The sequence below is a fragment of the Lagenorhynchus albirostris genome, chromosome 2 (assembly GCF_949774975.1).
Source record: "Lagenorhynchus albirostris chromosome 2, mLagAlb1.1, whole genome shotgun sequence".
Taxonomy (NCBI): Eukaryota; Metazoa; Chordata; class Mammalia; order Artiodactyla; family Delphinidae; genus Lagenorhynchus; species Lagenorhynchus albirostris.
Genome location: NC_083096.1, coordinates 5,319,909 through 5,344,679, shown reverse-complemented (window position 1 = coordinate 5,344,679; position 24,771 = coordinate 5,319,909). Strand labels below are relative to the sequence as shown.

Sequence of the window (24,771 nt, the reverse complement as noted above, 5' to 3'; positions counted from 1 at the left end):
AAATAAACCCTTTTTTTGTTCATAGATGACATGATCATTTATGTAGAAAATTCAAAGAAATGACAAAAAAACCCTCCTGGAATAAGCAATTATAGCAAATTTGTAGAATATGGAAACATTAACATTACTAGCAAAAAAAAGAGAAATACTTAAGAATATCTCTAACAAAATATGCACAAGATCTGTCAGAGCTACAAAACTGTGCTGAAAGATAACACAGAATATCTAAATAAATAGAGATATATCATATTCATAGATAGGAAGGCTGGATTTTGTTAAGATGCCAGTTCTTCCCACCTGGATCTATCAATTCAATGTCGTCTCAATCAAAATCTCATCCAGTTACTTTGTGAACACTGGCAGACTGCTTCTAAAGTACATAAGGTGACGCAAAATACCCAGAATAGCAAATACAATAGCGAAGAAAAACAAAGTTAGAGGACTAACATCATACAACTTCAAAAGTTATTATAAAGCCACAGTAATTGAGACAGCGTGATACTGGCAAAATAATAGAAAAATAGATCAATGGAACAGAATAAGGAGCCCAGAAATAGACCCATGCAACATAGTCAACTGATGTTTGATAAACAAACAACACAACTGAATGGATAAAAGATAGTTTTGTCGGGCTTCCCTGGTGGTGCAGTGGTTGAGATTCTGCCTGCCAATGCAGGGGACACGGGTTCGTGCCCCGGTCCGGGAGGATCCCACAGGCCGCGGAGCGGCTGGGCCCGTGAGCCATGGCCGCTGAGCCTGCGCGTCCGGAGCCTGTGCTCCGCAATGGGAGAGGCCACAGCAGTGAGGCCCATGTACTGTTAAAAAAAAAAAAAAAAAAAAAAAAAAAGGTAGTTTTGTCAACAAGTGGTACTGGAAGAAGTAGACATCCATATGAAAGAAAAGTGAGTCAAGCACTAACTCTTAACCTTTCACAAAAATTAACTCAAATAGATCATAGATCTGAATGTAAAATGCAAAACTATAGAACTTCTGAGAGATAACAATAGAATATCTAAGTAACTTTGGGTTTGGCAATGGCTTTTTAGATATAATGTCAAAAGTATAATCCATGAAAGAAAAAAAATTGATGTCAGAGTTTATTAAAATCAAAAAAAAAAATCTGCCCTGTGAAAGACTCTGTTAACAGAACAAAAAGATAAGCCATAAACTAGGAGGAAATATTTATAAAATATAAATCTGATAAAGGGTTTGTATCCAGTTATACAGAGAACCCTTAAAACTCAACAATAAAGAATTCAAAAATGGGCAATAAGAATTTTAAAATGGGGAAAATATCTGAATGCTTCACCAAAGAAGATATACAGATTGTAAATGGCATATGAAAAGATGCTTAACATCAAATGCACTAGGGAATTGCAAATTGAAACAGCAATGTGATGCCTATACACATCTATTTTTAATGGTAAAGTCTAAAACAGTGACAACACCAAATGCTGGCCAGGAAGTGGAGCAACAGGAACTCTCACTCATTGCTGGTGGGAATGCAAAATGGTACAGCCACTTTGGAAGACAGTTTGGCAGTTTCTCACAAACGTAAATATAGTTTTGTCATATGATCAAGCAATCCCATTCCTAGGTACCTACCCAAAGAAGTTGAAAACCAAGTCCACAGAAAAACCTGCACACAGGTGTTTATAGCACCTTTATTCATAATGGCCCCAAATTAGAAGCAACCAATACGTCCTTCAATAGGTGAAAGGATAAAAACGACTGTGGTACATCAATATGATAGAATGTTATTCAGCAATAAAAAGAAACAAACTATCAAGGCAGGAAAAGACATAAAAGAAACTTAAATGCATATTGTGAAGTGAGAGAACCTATCTGAAAAGGCTACATATTGATGAGTTCAAATTATAGGACATCCTGGAAAAATCAAAAGTATAGAGACAGTAAAAAGATCAATGGCTGCCCAGGATTTTGCAGAGGGATAAGAGATGAATACGTAAAGCAGAAAGGATTTTTAGGGCAGGATTTTTGTCAAAGCACAACTATACCACATAAAGAGTGAAACCTATGGAAACTAAGGACTTTAGTTAATTAAAATGTTCATAAATTGCAAAAAGTGTACTATAAAAAAAGAAAGCAAAGCTACAGAAATGAAAAGTATCTGCATTAACAGGATATTATTCTCATGTACTCTTTAAAATATTTATTATGATTGAAAGCAAAACTTATAACATTACCTGATGTGATTTTATTTGTATGTAGGTTTAATAAATAAGACCGCTAAAACATAAAAGTGGGGGGAGCAAAGGGACCTAGATAGTGGTAAGTTTTCTACATTCCATTTAAAGGGATAAAATATTGATTCTAAGTAGATTAAAAGTTTTGTATACTGAAATGCCTATAGCAACCAAAAAAAGGCAAAAAACCAACCAAACAAACATACAAACAAACCCCAAATAACCAAACCCCTGTACAAGGGGATAAAATAATAACTAAAAAGAAAAAAGATAAACTAAAATGTAACACTAAAATGTATTCAAATAATTGAAAAGACAGGAAAGGGGAAAGAGAAGAATGAAAGAAAGTGAACATTCAGAAAACGAAACAATAAAATGATAGACCCAAATCCAAGCACATTGATAAATATCTGAAATATAAATGGTATAAATCATCAATTAAAAGATAGAGATTTCAAAACATAAAAACTATATGCTGTCAAGACTTTAAGCCATATATAATGATGTAAGCAAATAATAAGTAAAAGAAAGGAAAAAAATATACCCTGCGAATGATAATCAAGTGAAACCTGGAGTGGTTATAGTAAGAGCATGCAAGGTTGACTTCAGAGCAAAGAAAATTTTGAAGGATAAAAAAGGAACATTACACAATGATAAAAAATGATTTAAAAAAATTCAACTCACCAATGATAAAAAATGATGATAAAAAACAAAACTCAACTCACCAAGAGGACATAAAAATTCCAAATGTGTATGCACCTAACAAAATATCTTCAAAATACATGTAGATAAAACCAAAGGGAGAAAGATATATCCACAATTATAGTTAGAGACTTAAATACTGCTCTCTTGGTATAAGACTAAATAAACAGAACACCAGTTAGGATATAAAAGAACTGTTAAATATCATCACCCAAGTAGATCTAGTTGACATTTATAGAACACTCCACCCAACAACAGAATACACATTCTTTTCAAGTACACGGAACATTCACCAAGATCAAAGACCAGCAAACTCTGTCTGTAAAAGGCCTATTAAGAGAAAATAGTTGCAAATCACTGACAAACAACTTGTACCCAGAATATAGAAAAAGTCTCAAAACTCAGTAAGATAAGCTCTCAATTATAAAAATGGGCAAAAGATTTCAAGAGACACTTCATAAAGAAGATAATCGAAAGGCAATTAAGCATTTGAAGACATATACATAGCCATTAGGAAAATAGAAACTAAAACCAAGACACCACTACACATCCATCAGAACGACTGAAAAACATAGAAATCCGTGTTGCTAAGGATATGGAGCAATTAGCATCCTTACACTTTGGGGGTGGGCAGCAAAGTGGGTTAAGCCACTCTAGATACAGTTTGGTGATATCTTATGGAGCTAAACATACACTTACCAAATGACCCAGCAATCTCATTCCCAGCTGTTTACCCTAATGGAATGAAATCACCTAAAACTGGAAACAATGCAAATACCCCTCAACAGATTAATGTATAATCAAATTGTGGTACATCCATACAATGGAATACTATTCAGCAATGAAGGAGAATAAACCACTGATACATGCAACAACTTGGATGAGACTCAAAGGCATCCTGCAGAGAGAAAAAAAAACCAGTCTCAAAACTTACCTACCGCATGGCTCCCTTATGCGACATTCTCAAAAAGGCAAAACTATGGGAATAGAGAGCAGAGCTTGGGTGCCTGGGGCTGGGTGAGGAGGGAGAAAGGACCACAAAGAAATAGAATGCAACAGTTCTTCTGGGAGATGGAACTGTTCTGTATCCTGATTGAGGTGATGATTTCACAACTGTGTTTAAACACATGTGTATGTGTGTTTAAATCTGTGGAACCACACACCAAAAAAAGAAAAGCACATTTTACTGAGGGTTAATTTAAAAATTTTAATTTTAATCAACGTAAAGTTAAAATTTATTAAATTTAAATTTAAAAAAATTTATAATATACTTAGGAACAAATGAAGATATTTAAGACCTCTTGCATCAGATCATAAAACCATTTTAGGAGACTTTTAAAGAAGGCCTAAATAAATAGGAAATAAATACCACGTTTAGTAGCCAAAGATATCAATTCTAACTAAACTGACCTATTCAATTAAATCTCAATCAAATTCCAATATTTTTTAAACTTCAGATTCAAAACGTGTGAAAATGCAGAGGACTTTAGAATAGCCAAAAACTTCTTAAAGAAAACAAAGAAAGTTTTATCTACCAGACATCCAGATTTCTTGTAAAGCTAGAGTACATGGCTCACTGGTAGACAAAAAGAACAATGAAATAGAAAAAACTCTAGAAACAGAACCACACATATAAGAATATTTTATGTATGCTAAAGATAGCACAGCAGGGCTTCCCTGGTGGGGCAGTGGTTAAGAATCCGCCTGCCAATGCAGGGGACACAGGTTCGAGTCCTGGTCCGGGAAGATCCCACATGCCGCGGAGCAACTAAGCCTGTGAGCCACAACTACTGAGCCCACGCGCCTAGAGCCGGTGCTCCACAACAAGAGAAGCCAACGCAATGAGAAGCCTGCGCACCACAACAAAGAGTAGCCCCCAATCACTGCAACAAGAGAAAGCTCGCACGCAGCAACGAAGACCCAACACAGCCAAAAATAAAAAATAAATAAAAAATAATTAAAGATAGCACAGCAATGAGGCAAGTGTGGTCATTTCAGTAAATTGTAACTGAAACAATGGCTATCCATATATACAAAAAGAAAAATGGTCCCTAACACAAATCATATGCAAAAATTAATTTCAAGAGAGATCTAAATGTGAAAGACAACACATTAAAGGATTCAGAATATAATACAGGAGAATATCTTCAAGGCCTTAGGTTGAAAAAACACTCCTTAAATGGTTCAAAAAAAAAAACAAAACCCACTAACCATAAAAGAAAATTAAGATCTTTCACTGAAGACATAAAACTATAAACCACGGTCTGGGAGAAGACATTTAAAACCCACATATCCAACAAAGGTCTGATAACCAGAATAGATAAAGATCTCTTACAAATCCACAAGAAAGCAAAAAATCAAAATAAGAAACGGAAAAAAAGATCCTTGAAGAAACACTTCATGAAAGAAGACTTTCAATATGAAAATGTGTTCAATGTCATTCATTATCAAGGGAATGCAAATTAAATCTATTCTAAGATACCACCACACAACGACCAGAATGGTGACCAGGATAGCTAAAATTAAAGAGATAACTTCCAAGTATTATAAACAGCTGGTGGTGCTATAACCACCTTAGAAAAGTCCTTGGCAGTATGTACTAAAACTGAAATATATATACTCTAAGACAAACAGTTGTACTCGTAGGTATATGCCAAACAGAGTGAATATATTTCACACCAAAAGGCACGTTCATAAAAGCTTTAGTCATAACAGCTCAAAACCAGAAAGCCAGATGTCCATCAACAACAGAACAGACAAATAAATTGCAGGATATTATAAAATGAAAGTTAAATCACAGTTACACTCAACAACACTGATAAATCTCCACAAATTTCATGTTCAATAAAAGAATTCACACTGTCTGAACCCCTCTATGTAAAATTCAAAAAACAGGCAAGACAATATTAGAGCATTTAAGAAAGATATATAGGAAAAAGGCATGATTAGCATACATTAGAATAATGGTTACCTTCGGCTGGGCTGGGGGATTAACTGATTGAGAAATGCCTTCTGAGAGGCTAGCAATATTCTATTTCTTGACCTAGGGTGTGGTTACGTAAGTATTCACTTAGTGAAAAACCATTAGGCTCTACATTTGTGTTTTGTGCAATTTTTTATGTGTAATATTCCACATTAAAAAAAAGGTTCAGAGAAAGAGAATTTATTAAATCAGAATCTCTCACTTTCAGTAGTAGTAGCCAGAAACAAATCTCCAAGTTTATAAAATAGATATAATTCAATGGCATTTACATAGGGTAAATTTAAATAGTACACCTCTCTGATGTTATTAAAATAGAATGTAATAACAAAGACTAACATTTGGATGTAAGAAATATGTCCATTAAGTAAAGTAGATAAGTTTTTTTTTTTACTCAGTAGAAAAATTACATAGGCATTCTATAAACTGATGATAAGTAGTATTTCCAGCACTTGCCAACTAAGTGGGTTGGAGAGGAAGATGTACACTGTTATCCGCAAAGAAAAATTTCCAGGACTCATAGTAAAGATGCAAAAGAGAGTGTGGCTGGGTTTATGGATATACAAGGTAGAAGGGTACAGTATGCCAGCATGACCCACAGTGCAAGACTGCAAACCTCTAATGTAAAGCAAAGAAGACAGCACGGGGTACAGAATTAGACTGTTCCCTCCTTCAGAGCAAAGGAGGTGTTTCGATTTGTTTGACCCTTATGCTGAACACAGCCAAGAGTTTTACATGTAGCAGGGAGGTATCAAATATTTGTTAAGCTTAAGTACTACATAAAATATAGAAGCCTAAAATATAATAATTTAAAACTTTATCATATTTTACTTTCTTAAAAATGTCATTAAACCCTTTTAAATTCAAAAATTCGAATACTATACCTGAATAACAGATGCTGATTTATTTTGAACTTTTTCTAGTTTTTCCTTTTTTAACATTAATAATTTTCTCTTCACTAAGAGTCTTCGCCAATATTTCTGAATGACCAATGCTGCGTTGACCTCCTTTTTGAATTGTCGTTTAGTTAGAAAATTGATTACAGCTGACTGAATAATTCTTGCAGCTTTGTCTCTCTTCTAGAAAAAAAAAAAAAAAGCACTTACTCACTTAAGACCCTAAACCATTATTTGTAAGAAAATCACCTGTTAAATATTAATCAAATCGATCCTGGAAATAAAATGTCCCCCAGACTTATTGTAAAATATGCTCATCACTTCTGGGCATGTTGAAATAGCTGATATATTGTTGAACATATTGAATAGATGTGCAGATATATTTATATGATAAAACAAAGATTCCTAGGAAATATCATCCTAAGATAATGATCACAGACATGTTTGATTTATCACAGATCATCGGTAATCAATATAAAGTCAATTTAAATGTGGTATGTGTCTCAGATTATGGTGCAGTGAATTCATGTTTGATTTTTGAGAAAGGGATGGATTGTAGGAGAAAAAAAGAGACTCTAAAACAAATGCTTTACAGTATAAGGTGGTACTGTTCTGCTACAATTTGAAGAAAGGAATTCACAAAAAAGGAAAGGCAAAATACCCTCCTTTATCCCCAGAATACATGGTGGCTTTAAGCCATAGAGGCTGAAGAGAACAGAGTACTGGGTTGTGATAACTGATGCCAGGACTGTCCTGCAGCGTCGGTGGCCAGAGAGGAGCTGGCTGCCCCGGGAGCGCTAGAGGCCAGTGCCCTGCACATCTCTACTTCTTACTTCTAATCATGAATTAGTATGAATAATAAAAGATTAAATACCAGGTGTCAGGCACCATTCTAAACACTGCAGGAATGATTCATCCAACCTCACAACAACCGTTAAGAACAGATGAACAGGCACTACTCTCATGGCCATGAGGAAACTGGGGCTGAGCGCTCAGGTAGATAGTCAGTCCACCAGGAGGATGGCCAGGATTGGACATAGGTAGTCTGGCTTCAGAGTTCGTGCTCTTAATCATTTTGCTATACTCTTCAAGGCTAGATCTATCACTTCAGTTCACCTGAATTAGAAACTGGAATATAAATTATTCATCTAGTGAAAAGGAACAACTTAGAGATCGTCTGATAACCCTTTGCATTGCTGTCTGGGACCACGTGCTACGCAAGAGTGGGCTCTACACAGAGATTAGCAATTTGCCTCTACACAGAGATTAGCAGTTTCCTAGGGAAGGGATCAGACTGCTATTCTGACAGAGGAAAAAGGGAACTAATGGACTGAAACATATACTAAGGAATGGTGGGGGCCATATATTGGATCACACCCTTGAGTGAGGAAAGACTAGAAAGTTCTAAAATTAGGCTGAGGAATTATGTCCAACAAGTGGATTAAGCCATCTAACATCATTGTCAGTGCCCTGTGAAGCCTGTGGCCTTTAAGGCTATAAAGATCCAAGTTAAAAGCACACCCCCCCTTCACCAACACCCACAATTTCAAAACATATCACAAAGCTACAATAACCAAACAGTGTGGAACCAGCATAAAGACAGATATATAGAACAACGTAATAGAATAGACTGCCCAGAAATAAACCCCCATGTAACTGGGTAATTGATCTTTAACAAGGGTGCCGAGACCACTCAATGGGAAAGGGACAGTCTCTTCAATGAATGGTGTTGTGAAAACTGGTGTTTGGATACCAACATATCAAAGAGTGAAGTTGGACCCTTATCTCACACACTATGCATTTATTAACACAAACTGGATGAAAGTCCTAAACATTCAACCCAAAGGTATAAAACTCTTAGTAGAAAACATAGGGTAAAGTTTCATAACATTGGATTTAGCAATGATTTATGAGATATGACACCAAAAGCACAGGCACAAAAGCAAAAATTAGACAAAATGGGATTACATCAAACAAAAAATTTTGTTCATCAAAGGACACAATCAACAGAGTGAAAAGGAAACCTACATACTGAAAAAAAATTTTGCAAATCATATATCTAATAAGGAACTTGTATCTAGAGTATATAAAGAATTGTTACAACTCAATAATAAAAAATCAAATAACCCAATTAAAATATGGGCAAACGACGATATTTCACCAAAGATGACATACAAATGGCCAACAAGCATATGAAAAGATGCTCAACAACACTAATCATCAGAGAAATGCATATCAAAATCACAATGAGATATCTCTAAACTACTACAAACAAACAACCAGAAAACAACAACTGCTGGCAGGGATCATGGAGTAGCTGGAATCTTTGTTCACTATTGGGGGGATTGTAAAATGCAACCCACAGTGACTACTATTGGAAAACAGTATAGTGGTTCTTCAAAAGAAATCAAAAATAGAATTACCATATGATCCAGCAATACCACTTTTAGGTAGATCTCCAAAAGAACTGAAAACGGGGTCAAAAAGAGGGATTTGTACTCTCCTGTTCATAGCAGCATTATTCACAATAGCCCAGAGGTGGAAGTAACCCAAATGCAAATTGAATGGATAAACAAAATGTGGTATATACACACAATGGAATACTATGCAGCCTTTAAAATGAAGGAAATTCTGCTGCAGGCTACAACATGGGTGAACCTTGAGGGCATATGTTAAGTGAAAGAAGCCAGTCACACAGGGACGAAAATACTGTATGATTCCACTTATATTAGGTGTCTAAAGTAGTCAAAATAGGAAGTAGAAAGGTAGTTACCAGGGATAAGTGGGGGAGGAAATGGGGAATGGTTAATGAGTACAAAGTTGCAGTTCTCCAAATTGAAAAATTTCTGGAGATCTGTTTCACAACAATGCAAATATACTTAACACTACAAATGGTAGTGTTTGGTAAACTTTAAAACTAGGAATAACCTAAAACACAGTTAAGATGGTATATTTTATGATATGTGTTCTTTACCACAGTTTAAAAGAAAAATATTTCAGGGGAATAAAAAGCACCCAACTGATTAGCTATTTAATAAAGAATACAATGCAGTTCAAAAGTAGCTTTTGAGTCAAAAGCTCTAAGGACCAGGGGCATTTTTGGATGCAATAAGTTGATGTAAAATGAAACTGAATTCAGCTTGTAGATCATCTCAGTCTCAAGCAAACTAATGTGGAACAATTGTACGTGACATTAGAAAAGCTACAGAAGGAAAGTAGATAAGTTCAAAGAGCCAAATATATTACAAAAACTAGCAACTATTTGAAAACTTACATAAACCAATGGCAAAAGTTCCCATACCCGCAGTCACTGACCACATGTCATCATTTTGAATTCTACCGTGTGGCTGAGCCAACGTGTTACCAGTTTATTTTTATTTTGCTTTGTATATGTAAAGGATTTACTTTGCTTTGGAACTGGTGCCTATTCACTCAGGAAGAACTAAGAGGTAGAATGTGTCGGGGACCCTTGGATAACCCTGCTTCATTCGTCAGGGAATTTGGGCTGTTTAGCCAATGCTTCTCCATCACAACAAGAGCTTGAACCATTCTATTCTCAATAAATAGTTTATCTAAATTACAATAATGACTAAAGGAAAATATAGAACCTGGAAAATAGCTACCTCAAGGTAATGTTTATGTGCTTACTAGCTTGTGATATTTCTACAGGAATATGAAGGGAACCTGCTGCTTAATGTTCCCAATAGCAAATGAAGAGGTATACTTGGATCTCAGTGTAATTGTATAAGAAAAGGAGTATTGTCACCTGGAGAAAGGAGAGAAGCAGTGGTTTTCAAAAAAAAAGGGAAATTTCCAATACTTGGACAAAGGAAATAAATCAAGAAAAGGGATCTTGTGAGGAAAAAGCTAAGAAATTTCTGCTATTGATATGTGTGATTAATACAAGACTACCTTGAGCAGAAAACTAAGATTTCATTACCAAAAAAAAAAACAAAACTAATTGATACCTGTTTCTTAAAATCTTAACTGTCTCATTTATTGCCATATAAAAAGAATTAATGAACTAATTTGAGGACTGGCCAGGAGGGTGCCCTCCCTGAAAACTTTGCTAAAACAATTCTCCGATAAGCCTCCAGAAGTGCAAGTTATCCTCCAAGGATATGTGGGCAAGGAGGCGGACCCTGGGAAGATAAGGGGTGAAAGAAGGCACAGAGAATACGTGGCAGCAGAGAACACCCCTTGAGAGTGTAAGCCACTGCCTACTTCCCAAAAGTTACTACCAAGACTTAGTGGGGCCAGAGCAGATTATTTCAATTAGTGTTATTTCCAGGTCTGATATGGTGTGAGAGAAAACATGGTATGTTTATGATTCGCCAAAATTTAGCTACTTTACAGCTACTAAGAACTTTATCATAAGTGCATTGTAATTCAAAACCGAGGAGCAATCCTGGGTGAAATGTATTTCTGAAACAGATCTGATAAAATTTCTTAAGCATGGCTGCTTCTTTGATTTCTCCAAATAAATACAGCATCATTAGTGGAAAGAGTACTGAGATAAAAGGATTAAAATAGTTTTTTCAATTTGATCAAGGAGACCATTTCTCAGATTGTTAAAAATGATATTTTTCTCAGAACTCAAGAAAACTCTTATTTTATGTCAATGCAAAATTCATACTACTGGGGTTGCAAAGGAAAACAGTAAATAACATCCTTCTCCCTGTGCTCAGGTCCTAAACATTTTGAGAAATAAAACGATGGAAACCAAAATGCTGCTTTTAAACTAACAAAGGATAACCTAGAAGACAGTTCCATGGCAGACAAAATGAGCTGGCTAATTGAACTGCAGAATCAGGCAGGCGACACCCAGGCCCGAATGGCACTGGTTGAGGTCAAGCCTTCCAGAGCACAGCATGAAAAATTAAAGGAAAACTCCTGTTTCCCAGAGGCAAGTCAGAGTCCAGGAGGAAGGAGGGAAGAGCTGAGTCAGACCTCCCCAGCTAACTTTTCACCAATTTACAATGTGGTTAAGGTACTCCATGTCCCTTGGGGCAGAGGCTGGAAGAAATATTGAATGAAGGAAACATGAGGAGTTAGAGGAAAATGTTCATCCCCAACTCGAAACACACACAATTATGAAAATTACCTCAGTAATTTCCTACCTCGGTAAAACGTAAGAACAGTATCAAGAATCAATCAGTTGACATCTTATGAACTACAGTTTAGGTTATAGTGTTTTTTCATTTTTGAGGAGTACCTGATGGCGTTTTAGATCCTTTTTTAGCTTATATTTTCTCCAAGTTGTTTGTATAAGTCGAGCGGCTCTCGTTTCTTTACGAAGATCCAAAAGCCTCGCACAAAGAAATGACAAATAGGTAATAACCACCTAAGAGATAACATAAAAGATGAAAACAGAAGTTTCCATGAGACAGAGAATATAAAACTTCCTGTCGTCTGAGACTCTGATTATTAAGAGGTATTATTGGTTAAGAAACTTTTACTTACCTTCTCGTCGGGAATTGTATTTGACATATCTGAGTGATGGATCATAGCAGGTATTCCACCGAGGTCTCTAGCTGCAGACCTGACCAACTGAAAATTCTTCTTTTCATTTTCTAGGAGTTCTTTGTATAGTTCCGAAGTATTTTCTGCAATGCAAGTAAAAGAGAGAGATCAGATTAGACTGCTCTTGCCAGAAATCAGACAGGCCAATGAAAAAACTGGAAAAGTTAATCAACCAAAAGGGACTAACCCTGATCAAGTGCTTTAAGAGACAAATCCAGGGAACTTTCATCAGATTCAGATGATGAGTTTAACACCACAGAACCAGTTTGCGTACACTCTACGGTTTGGGTGGTACGCTGACATATGGCAGCAAAAGGCACATAGCAAGGATGGTAGTGGTGGATCAGGTAACATAACACCCGGCCATCTGAGAAAGACACTGTAAAATTCTCCACCTGATTGGAAATATCAGAAAAAGAATGAACTGTATTTAGATAGGAATATAGATTCTAATGGTTTTGTAGTCCATATTTCCTTTGAATAGCTGACTATCACGTTAATTTCTAGTAGCGCCTAGTATAATACCATATGCACGGCCAAATCCTCACCTATAAAATATCAGTCATATTGTTGTTCTGGGTTGGACAGTGTTCATCAAAAATTCATGTCCTTCCCAGAATCTCCGGATGTGACCTTATTTGGATACAGGGTCACTGCAGGTTTAACTAGTTAAGGTGAGATCACACTGGAGTAAGACGAGTTCTTAATCAGACGTGATTGGTGTCTTTATAAGAAAAGGAGAGACGCAGAGACAGACACACAGGGAAAATGCCGTGTGAAGACGGGCAGTGATGGGAGTGATGCGTCTACACAGCAAGGAAGGCCAAGGGTTGCCAGCAGGACCGGAAGTTAAGAGAAAGGCATGGGACACATTCTCCCCTAGAGCCTCAGCACTAGGGTCTTCAGGGCTCTCTAGTACTTAATTAAAACATAGACGATTACCCATACATTTGATGGTTTTTCTGTTTTATATTCCTTACCAGATATTTTATTCATGTGTGTCAGGACCATTTATTTTCATGTATTTATACTTAAACGTACATTTCATACAGAAATACAGGATCGATCTAACAAATGATTATAAAAGACACAGCTTAGACTCATCTCCTCTTCTCTAACGTCCCTCTGTGGTTTATTTGCATTCCCTCTTGTAATGAGGGTGTGATCCTTTGGCCCACAGTTCAATGCAAGCATCTCCTATTAAGACTCCCAACTAGGACATTTTTTTTTCTTGGTGATACATGAAATAATCGTGCATTATACAATTGGTGACAGATTAGATGACACTAAGTATGTGACAGTACCCTTACTCATTAGAGGAAAAGTTTGCTTATACATATCAACTAAATTATTTAAGAAATTAAAGAAAATATTTCACATGCTAAGTTTGACTTTAACCAAAATTTATTTAAAGAAACTGGGCTAAAACAAAGAACTTACTTTTTTATTATAGAAGTCACAGACAGCATTTACCCAATCCATCAGTAGCTTTACGCTTTCACTATATTGTTCAAAGTGACCACTATGCCTTTTGTCTTTTTTCTTACTGATAACAGCATCAGAATGGCATGACAGTGCAGACATTGTTCTCTTCATACTCTGTGTGTGCTTTAAAAAGTCAATTTCTTCCTTTAACTGATCTAAATTAAGGGAAATATCCACCTGAAATACGAAAAGAGGATACATATCTTTATATTTTTCGTATATTATTTTTGACCCACAGAAGCTAAAGTCTTCTATTATCATGATTTTTTTTTTAAGGCGAATACAATCTACGTGGAAGTGATGGAATGTGTAAGTGGTTAAGTGCATGGGATCTGCGGCCACGCAAGCCTGGGTTCTAATCTCCTCTCTGCTTCTGTTCAATGCTGAACCCTACCTCCAGTCTCCTCCTTTCCCTATGAAGTAATGACAATTAGCTACCTTATAGGGGCATTGAGAAGATTAGACTGGAATATACTTAAAGCAGTTACCACAGTTCCTGGGACAGAAGAAAGTCTAGTTAGTAATAACTACTACTGTTAGTCTTTATTTGATGCAAAATGCTTTTATAAATCAATATTGAAAATTGATAAAAAGTACAAAATGTACCAAATGTACAATACCTGAAAAGCCAATACTATCTTCCAAAGCAAAGCCAGAGTTTTTTCTTTGTGCCTATCCACAATATCCTTAGAGAGGATTGTATTTCCTGCAAATGGAAAGACAGTCCGTTAGCACAATATATGTACACATCAATTTTTAGTGAGAAGAAAAGTCTTATAGTTACTCAATTTTTACCATGCTCATCATTCAACTGAACTCCTCGTGATTTAAGAACTTCAAGAACAATGTCAACATTGTGCATCTTTTGAAGACGACTTATTGCAGGAATCCTGAGTTTCTTTGAGAGATTCCAGTTTCGTGTGAGAAGTTCCATGGTTCGCCTAACAATAGAGGAATTTTCAGATGAAATTGTTAGATAAAAACATACATGAAAAATGAACTTCATTTAAATAAAGTAATCACCCACATCAATCTTCCCGATTTAAAGGGTTTTAGGTTAGAAAGACCCCAAAATACTATCTCAAAACTCTGTTGCTCCATAGTTAGCAAATAGAGTTATTTCTCATTTAAGTCGGGGGGTTAAGGTCTGTGAACAGAATGTAAGAATGAAAAATAAGATGCACACACACAAATGCACACAGGAACAGAACAACAAGGTTCTATAGGGAAAGGAAAGGAAAATGGACATTTATTGAGGGGCTACTGTATTCTACACTCAAGTAAGTGCTTTCTTTTATTTTAGTCCCCATGGCAAATCCCACAATCAGGCATTATTGTCCCATTTTTGGCAGATGAAGAAACCAAAGCCCAGAAAAGTAAAGTAAATTGCCTGTGATCATACAGCTAGTAATGACAGGACTAGCTGTATCAGAGCTAAAACCCAGTTTTACAGTTTCCAAAGCCATGCTCTTATACCTATACCAGATAAGATAAAAATGCTTGAGTGCCTACCTTAAGAAGTCATTTATACCACAGTTTAAATCAAACTCTTAGTATCATGTAGTGTTTTACACTAGACAAAGATCCCTGTTTCCACAGAAAAATCAAGCCCCAACTGATTACCATATATAGTTAAAATTTCGCAGAATTGTTTACAGAACCGTATTTCTAAAGGTTAGGAAGCAATGTACGATCATTGTAGGCCAACCACTCAGTCAACGTCTGAAGCGTTTCTGCAACACTAGACTGACTGCCACCTACAGCACCAGTGGATTAACCGTTCCCAAGTATCCTCAAATGACCTTGAAGACCTATGGCCATTTTGCTGACACTGAAGAAAACAGAAACTTGGTATGCAAGATCGAGTCTCTTAACTAGCAAGAGTTCCTGACCAATGACAAAGCATCAACACCCAACACTGGGAAATCCTCAGTAACTCCTATAAAAGCACAAAAATGTCCTTCATTGTCAAAAATAGCACTGAACATAAAGTCAATCACTGCTCCTCCAAGACAGTGGAAAAAGTCTAAAATCGTGAATTCCTACTGGCCAGAAAACAGATGTGGTGGCTTGGATTTATGAAATGAAAAATTAAATATAAAAATAACATGGAAAACATTATCAGCAAACGCTCTGGCCTATATGGAAATTACTCAAGTGAGAGGAAGCTACAGTAAAGTTCAAAAGACTGTTACCTTGCCATGAGAATATATGATCAGAAAAGAAAAGAAAGTTCATGGAGACTTAATTTAGAAGGCAACAAGGGACATGCATGCTGTTTTTGAAGAACTGGGGATTCACAGAGATATAGGGATCCCTTCCTCACAAATGTCAAACGTAATATAAATTAGAGAGTTTCCTAGAAACAAGACGGATGTCTTCAATCCACCTGTCCTAAAGAAGCCAACCAAGGCACAGTGTAAAGGCCACTCCTTCCAGAGCAGGCACTGGTAACTGTTGTCACACCAAAGCCAATGTTGAGGATTCCAGTTTGTTACTGAGGAAACAGCGTGGGATCTGAAGCCAGACATCCGGAGCTGATGTCCACCACCACTGTATAAAACCTGGACAAGCCACTTTACGTCTTCATCTCACGTGTCCTCACGTGTAAAACAAGGTTAACACGACTAAAACTGGTCTCAAACGATGCAGTCATGAACCCACTGCAGACGTAAAGCATTATTTAAATGTCTGCTAATTTAATTAGTTCCATGCTTTCCCCAACTCCTATTCTGGGGTATCAGTGGTTCCTACTCAGACACTGTCACATGCCAGCAGGGAGAAAAAAATGTGGATAGGAGACAAGGTTTCTGGGCCTAAAATTGGCACCATTTTCCCAAACTTATCCCAACTTTTTTAAACCCTAGATTTATCCCATTACGTAAAGGAGCAAGAAAGATTGTGTATGTATAGAAAAAAGTGTTTTCCAGAAAATTTTAGTCTATTCTAGTGAGCAAAATAATTCCATTTCTTATACTTACACAAGACGCACCCCACACTGCAAGTCTACAGCAAGATTTGTAACAGCAAAATCAAATTCATCGAAAGGTGTCTGAACATGGTTCACAGGTAATCCCAGGAAGCTCAGGTGACGGGAAAGGTCACCTTCACCACCTAGGAAGTTTCGTGAAAAAGCCAGAAGAATTTCTTTACTAGCCTATGGAAAAACAAGTGGCAGCTATTATATTCTAGAATTATAACTTTATTTACAATGAAAACAAATTCTTCAAATCATTCTGTGCATATAGAAATAAAATTAATAGTAGTATAAAAAGACGGTCAGTTTCATATCCTGTAGTAACAATGCGAAACTCATATATTTCCAATTTAAGACCTTTAAAGAAAGTGCTCATAATTAATAATACACTCTAAAAATTAGCATTAATTTGATAACATACTAAATTAGGAAAGAAATTTTCTCCCAAATTAATTCCTCAGAAGCATAGTGACATTCATTCTCAAATCAAAGTTAAGAACAGGGTGATATGCTGGTGAAATGTCAACCAGTAAAAAGTTAGGCAGGGTTAGAACTACTGGGTAGGCGTTCTTATTCTACTCCAGAGTCCTGTTCTTTGGGAAACTCACTTTTTCTAAGGAGGAAATATACCATAAAAACAGGCAAAAGTCTTAACTGTGAAATATAAACCAAATATAAACTGAAAACTATACCTTGAACTCAGCATCTTTACAGAAGAGACAAGGATCGTGATCAATAAGTCTGGAGATTTTAGCATAATCAAGGAAGCAAACCAGCAGCAATAGCTTTTTCAATGTAAACTTAGACAAAGCTTCTTCATGACCTGAAATAAAATACAAAAAAGCCTAGCAAGTTAACCTGTGCCCAAGTTTTTTTTTTTTTTTTGGTTCTGAATCTATTTTTCTATATTTATTTATTCTGTTGTGCTTTTAGTCTATATATCCCTACTAAGGATTCTTGAGATGTGTTTTATATTTTAAAGTCAAATTATCTTGGAATTCTTTATAAGATTATAAAACTTCTTATATTTACCTTTTTTTCTGGCTGGGTTGGTTGCTTTGTTTTGGCAGGGGGAACGTAAATTGGTGCAGCCACTATGGAAAACAGCATGGAGGTGCCTCAAAAAACTAAGACTAGAACTACATGTGATCCAGCAACTCCACTGCTGGGTATACATCCAAAGAAAACAAAAATGCTAATTCAAAAAAATACATGCACCCCAATGTTCATAGCAGCATCATTTACAATAGCCAAGAGATGGAAGCAACAACCTAAGAGTCCATCAACAGACGAATGGATAAAGAAGATGTGGTATGTACATAATATATAGACATATAGATATATCTGCAGTTGAGGCAGAACCACTTACCATCTCCATATAGATGAGGAACGGTCGGGTGCCGGTACTCGGCTGCAATATCAGGATTCCAAAGCAAGCGATTCAGAATAAACATTGCCAACCCTGTGACGTCACTGTTGTCTTCCAAAGGGATGAGTTCTCCATATATTGTCTAAAAAGAAATTCATGCTAGAGTTGGGACTGTGTCATCTCTAAGGGGCAGTGGGATGCAAAAGGGGAAAGACAGACAATGACGGTCTAAGGAACTGGCGCTGTCTACGTCCTAGATAGCATGGGAATAATAGGAATATTTGCTACAACTCTTTGGACTGAACATATACGTTTTGTGCAATTTTTAGTGCATATAGTATATTTCACAATGAAAAAGGGACGAAAGCTCATGACTAAGACAAATTCTTAAAAATCATGTGACAAGTAATATTTACATTTTAATTTTTTCCTTTAATAACTATCAAATGTAGGCCTGTTGCTCAAATTTAATTATAACTGTCCCACAGAGTATATCATGAAGGTACAACAGACACGTAAATAATTCTAAACTTTCGAATAGTTAACAAATGGAAAACCATCTGTAAACCATGGTTCTAAACTATCTGGGACGCTCAGATCTGTATATAATCAATGACTAAAATATGTCATTAATTTAACATCAATATGATTAGTATTAACGATTTTTAAAGCAATTAGAAAAAACTAAAAATATATCAAATTATATTTTATAATCTTACACTGACAAAACTAGACAAAAGCATGGGAAAGTATTAATATCTGCCAAAATACAGAAATTTTATCTTTATTTACTTTTTTTTTTTTTGGCCTGTGATGCTTTTTTAAGATCCTCAAAGGTCACACCCACTAGCAGAACCCTAAGGTGTGGTGTAAAGTAGAATGTTTTGTCCACAATTATTCATCCCTTCCTTCCCTTTAAAAGGTCTTATTCCCGGGCTTCCCTGGTGGCGCAGTGGTTGAGAATCCGCCTGCCAACGCAGGGGACACGGGTTCGAGCCCTGGTTTGGGAAGATCCCACATGCCGTGGAGCAACTAGGCCCGTGAGCCACAACTACTGAGCCTGCGGGTTTGGAGCCTGTGCTCTGCAACAAGAGAGGCCGTGATAGTGAGAGGCCCGCGCACCGTGATGAAGAGTGGCCCCCGCTCGCCGCGACTAGAGAAAGCCCTGGCACGGAAACAAAGACCCAACATAGCCAAAAATAAATTAAAAAAAAAAAAAAAAAAAAAAAAGGTCTTATTCCCAATAAATGGCATAGACTTGCTGTGTCTCTTGCAAGAGAACAAATATTTCTGCCTCATTTGTGTCTGGACAGATAATGCACTTTGGCCAGAAATACGGTTGGTAGTGATGCACACTACATGTAAGCAGAAGTTTTCAAAGGCATTGCATGTTTCCACCGAACTCTCCTATGTTTTACTTCTGCCACAAAAAAGCTATGCCCCAAATAGACAGGTTCTACTTTAATTGAGGTTCTGGAACTATTTGACATGTGAAAGCACAGCCAGGTGATATATAATTTTCTAATTAATCTTTCACTGAAAGAAATAAGAAATTGAATTGAATTTCAAATCAATTGAAATAAGAATTAAAGTAAGAAGTCTTAGCAAGGACACTATCGAGCTGAGTGACCAGAGTAGGCTTCTTATTCATTGCCTCAATTCCTTGATAAATAGCCAGATTATTGTAAAGATTCCTTTCAGTACCAAAGTTTTTTAATTCAAAAGCCTAGAAGTAATTGAAGCAAGAATGAGATATCCCACATGACAAAAGTAAAAAGCCTGAACAAAATATGAGTACACCAGTAAAAGACTGAAGGAAATGGAAACACTGAGGATTGTAATAAAAGAATATTTTTAAGAGTCAACTCCTAGTGGCTTTCTAATTCAGTTAGTTTTAACATTCTAAATATTATTGAACCAGGCCCCATGTAAAAAACTCAAATTCCGATGACGTTTCCATGAAAGGTGTTCCATCAAAATGGTTCCAAAGGCATCGGACTGGTGTAGATTCCAGTCCCGACCAGTCATTGGCATTCAGCGAGTCACTTAACATCTGAGCTTCTGTTTTGTCAGTGAAGTTGAAATAATAATACATACCTCACTGGGTTTTATAGAGATTTAAATATGGAAATGTATTTACAACACCCTGGCATTGTCATTGGTAAATGCTCAGAAAGGAGCTAACTATACTTGTTATTACATCTGGTACCAAATTATATATTGTATATATTTAAGAAACTAACAGGAAAATTGCTGTATAACAAAATGGCAATAATATATAATGATGGGGTCTATTAACCTAATGAGCATTTATTAAGGGACCTTAAATTTCATACTGAAAGATCAATTAAGCTAACCAAATGACTTTATAAGTGAAACCATCATTTTATTAAAGAGTCTATTAAAAGTATATAATAAAAAGATGTTCCTTTTTTCAAAAACTGAAAGGTGTACTTACCTCTAGGCCGATTCGTAGCCACAAAGGATTATATGACAACAGCCAATTCAAGACTTTCTGTCGTTCTCCTGGAATACATGTGAAAAGCAAGTAAGCTCAGATCACTAATCAAATAGAGACAGTAAATAAAATTTCATGGAGAGAAATCAGTGGCCAAAATGGCAAATCACATATATGAAATAAGTTAAAGTATACTTCCACTCTTTAATATACGTACATGATCACATTTAAGTTTGTGAAAGTTTAGGCCACAAAGTGAAACCATGTACATATATTTGACTCTGAAATAAAAAATTTCTAGAGTGTTTTTAAACAATTAATCTCAAGATTTCTATAATCTTCTTACCCACATCTTTCCAGAGGTGTCTGTCTTTTCGAACAATTAACCGCCTAGCTTCAATTTCAATTTCAAGCTTTTTCATAGCTTTAACCATTTTTTCAGAAGTAAATAAGCGACACGCAGCACGACGTAATCTATTCAAACTGCAGCGAGCGGTATAAGCTCTGAGAGACACTTCATCCTTGGTAGGAGCTCTCGGGACACTTATTTTATGTTGACTCTCCAGTCCCAAAAGAAGAGTGGAAGCATTTACTGGGTAAAAACGAAAGAAAGAATGTTTTTGGTTAAACAATATTTATATACATTTTAAAACCCTGCAATAAATGCAATTGAAGATGGCCAAGACAGAACCTATTCCCCGCCCCTTCCAGCCTGCTTCTTCTCTTTCCCACCTCAAAATAAAGGTGTCGCCATTCACTCAGAACCTTAGGCCATGCTATCATTGCAACATCTTGGCTCTTGCCTTCAAACTGTACCCCAAGTCTAACCATTTCTCACAACCACTATTGTCCAGGTTCCAACATGATCACCTCTAACCCAGACTAATGGGAGAGCCTCCCTGACTGGTTTCGCTGCTTCCACCGTCTTTATAAATTAGAAAGCTAAGCTGCTAAAGAATGTGATTTGTTAAAATCAGTTAAATTTTGAAATGCAATTTGAATTTTTTTTTTGTTTGTTTATTTATTTATTTTTTGCGATACGCGGGCCTCTCGCTGTTGTGGCCTCTCCCGTTGCGGAGCACAGGCTCCGGACGCGCAGGCTCAGCGGCCATGGCTCACGGGCCCAGCCGCTCCGCGGCATGTGGGATCCTCCCGGACCGGGGCACGATCCCGTGTCCCCTGCATCGGCAGGCAGACTCTCAACCACGGCGCCACCAGGGAAGCCCCAATTTGAATTTTTATAAAACACACTTTCTCTCAAAAAGAGAACTAAAAATCATGCTTTGTTTACTTTTGGAAAATAAAGAAAAGTACCTCAGAGATCATCTAATCAAAGGGCCTTTTAATGTAAAATTCCCATACACACTTCTCTGACACTTACAGACCAGTGTCTGCTGGAACACTGCAGCAATGCAGAAAGCATCTCCCTAAAGTCAGCCTGGGTGTTGCTTTGGCAAGTTAAATATTTTAAAGGGTTTTTCCTTAACTTGAGTAGAACTGATCCCTATACCAACTTCCATGGGAGAGCAGCCCAAGTGAAGCTTCCTTCTCTCAGGAGAAAACTCTTTAAATATTTGAAGGATATCATGTTTCCATCCTGTTCTATACTTGAGTTTCTCTCTTTTCCAGAACAAACACTGAAATATTTTTAAAATTCCCCATATCAACTGGTTTTCAGAGCCCTCATAATTATATACTTGTCTACAAACTTCTTAAACTAAGGTACAGTGGAGACAACATCCCTAATCAGGCCACATAAGACTTAAATTGATTCACCAGGACATTACACTTTATTAATGCAGCTAAGACTGAACTGGATTTCTAGGCAGCCATGTCTCACTGTTAGTGCAGATTGAATCTATACTAAAGTAAAACCCATTCACTGCAAAGGCTAGAAATCGAACTGGCTGAGGAGCAGGAAGATACAGCAAAAAGAAAAAGTAAAGTTCGGAACTTTCAGCACAAAATTCTCACCCGCACAATCTTGAGTATTTGTGTTAATGATCTAGCGAGCCATGCCATTAACTACAATATAATAAACATGTATAACTAAAGAATGAAAAATCACGTTAAAAAACTACCTGTTAAGGGACTTCCCTGGTGGCGCGGTGGTTAAGAATCCGCCTGCCAGGGCTTCCCTGGTGGCGCAGTGGTTGGGAGTCCGCCTGCCAATGCAGGGGACGCGGGTTTGTGCCCCGGTCCGGGAGGGTCCCGCATGCCACGGAGCGGCTGGGCCCGTGGGCCGTGGCCGCTGGGCCTGCGCGTCCGGAGCCTGTGCTCCGCGGCGGGAGAGGCCACAACGGTGGGAGGCCCGCGTACCGGGAAAAAAAAAAAAAAAAAAAAAAAAAAAGCCGCCTGCCAATGCAGAGGACACGGGTTCGAGCCCTGGTCCGGGAAGATCCCACATGCCGCAGAGCAACTAAGCCCGTGGGCCACAACTACTGAGCCTGCACTCTAGAGCCCGCGAGCCACAACTACTGAGCCCACGTGCTGCAACTACTGAAGCCTGCGTGCCTAGAGCCAGTGCTCCGCAACAAGAGAAGCCACCACAATGAGAAGCCCGCGCACTGCAATGAAGAGTAGCCCCCACTCGCCACAACTAGAGAAAGCCCACATGTAGCAACAAAGACCCAACACGGCCAAAAATAAATATAAAATAAATAAATTAATTAAAAAATATATATTAAAATAAAAATAAATATTTTTTAAAACTACCTGTTAAAACAAAAGTATTATTTAATTTAAACATTAACTAAATGTTTACCTTCAGAAATATTTGTTTTTACAGTGAAGTCATCAGGAGTTAATATAAAATTTAGCCACCAAGTAAAGCCCTGTTCCTGCTTTTCCTTCCAGCGTTCATCATAAAACATGTTTTTTGCAGCAAACGGCATTGGGTGTCTAGGAATACCTAAGAATACAATTAGGTTATGGCATAAGAAATTTTCCTTTAAATTATTATACAATCTATAGCAAAAGACCATTTTTACCAGCAAAACCACCTTTAAAACACTGAACAATGTTTGCTTTTTCAACTAGAAATAGTTGAAAGCATTTTGGGTATAAAATGTAGTCAAAGTAAAAGAGAAAAAGTATGGCCGTACCTCCTGGTTTTTTAAAAATCCCAAGTAAAGTGGGTCAATTTCATTGAACTCTGAGAAAATATCCTGTTATTTGAATACACACTTTAACAATTTTTCAAAGCCTATATTTGACAAAAAAGTATCAATTCATTTCCATTTGAAATGCAATTAATGCTTCATTCCATGTCAGTTTTTCATAGACTTTAAAGATATTAAACACTTGCCTGTTTTTAGTGGTTTTATGAAGGTCAAATTAGATTGTGCCACAGGAACAATGGGTTTTGTCTTTTTGTTTTTTTTAAAATTAGGAGTTCTGTGTCCTAAAGACTCTAAAATATATGAGAAAACAGAACAATAGCATTAAAAAAATGAAATAAATTCTGTGAATGAACTGCTGTCAAGTTAAGATTTGGGCTCTCCAAAATCATATCCGTTTAGAAAATGCTGAATAAACACTATGTGCCAGGGTAATAAAACTTATGTGTGGAAGTTACAGACCAGAAACTACAGTATATTTCGTGTCTACAGAAGCTAGGGTTCAGATTCAACCAGTTCACTGTGTGTATATACAGCAGACTCCGTGCCAGGTGCTGAGAACGCAGAATGGGAAGATGTGGTCCCGGCCCTCAGGAAGCTCTCGGTCTAGCACAGAAGTGTAGAAAGAATCACAATACACTGCATAAGGAGAAGTACACATGAGGAGTCATGGGACGAGGGGAGGGAGAGCTAAGTCACCTAAACGGCAGGACAGCCTCCTGGCAGGGGTGACCCTGAGCTGACCCTGCAGTGGACGTGACACACCAGGAACGGGGCCTTCCACTGAACTGCAAAGTGCCCGGAGCCAAGAACACAGATAAGAAAAACAAGACAAAAAAGAGGTTGGAAGAGGTAGAAAAGAATTCAATACTATGAAAAATAACAGTGACAGCTAACAGTCGAATACTTTGTGCCAGGCACTATCAGAGTCTTGTAATTTTGGTTACCTCATGCAGTCATCACCAGAAACCTATGAGAAGTGCGCTTTTATTCTCTACATTTTATGGAATCAGGATACTGGAGCTTAGAGTAACTAAGCCACTTGGTCAAAGTCA

The 24,771-nt window shown here is 37.0% G+C and overlaps 1 protein-coding gene across 1 annotated transcript in view; it reads right to left on the bottom strand.

Moving 5' to 3' along the window:
• ASPM (assembly factor for spindle microtubules) overlaps positions 1 to 24,771 on the bottom strand; it is a 67,858-nt gene that overhangs the window by 22,351 nt on the left and 20,736 nt on the right. The window contains 14 exon segments of the mRNA XM_060142016.1: positions 6,774 to 6,968; positions 12,001 to 12,129; positions 12,249 to 12,391; positions 12,496 to 12,703; positions 13,749 to 13,970; positions 14,414 to 14,499; positions 14,589 to 14,734; positions 16,775 to 16,950; positions 17,463 to 17,593; positions 18,140 to 18,281; positions 20,598 to 20,665; positions 20,944 to 21,189; positions 23,362 to 23,508; positions 23,905 to 24,000. Coding sequence (XP_059997999.1) covers positions 6,774 to 6,968; positions 12,001 to 12,129; positions 12,249 to 12,391; positions 12,496 to 12,703; positions 13,749 to 13,970; positions 14,414 to 14,499; positions 14,589 to 14,734; positions 16,775 to 16,950; positions 17,463 to 17,593; positions 18,140 to 18,281; positions 20,598 to 20,665; positions 20,944 to 21,189; positions 23,362 to 23,508; positions 23,905 to 24,000 — 2,135 coding nt within the window.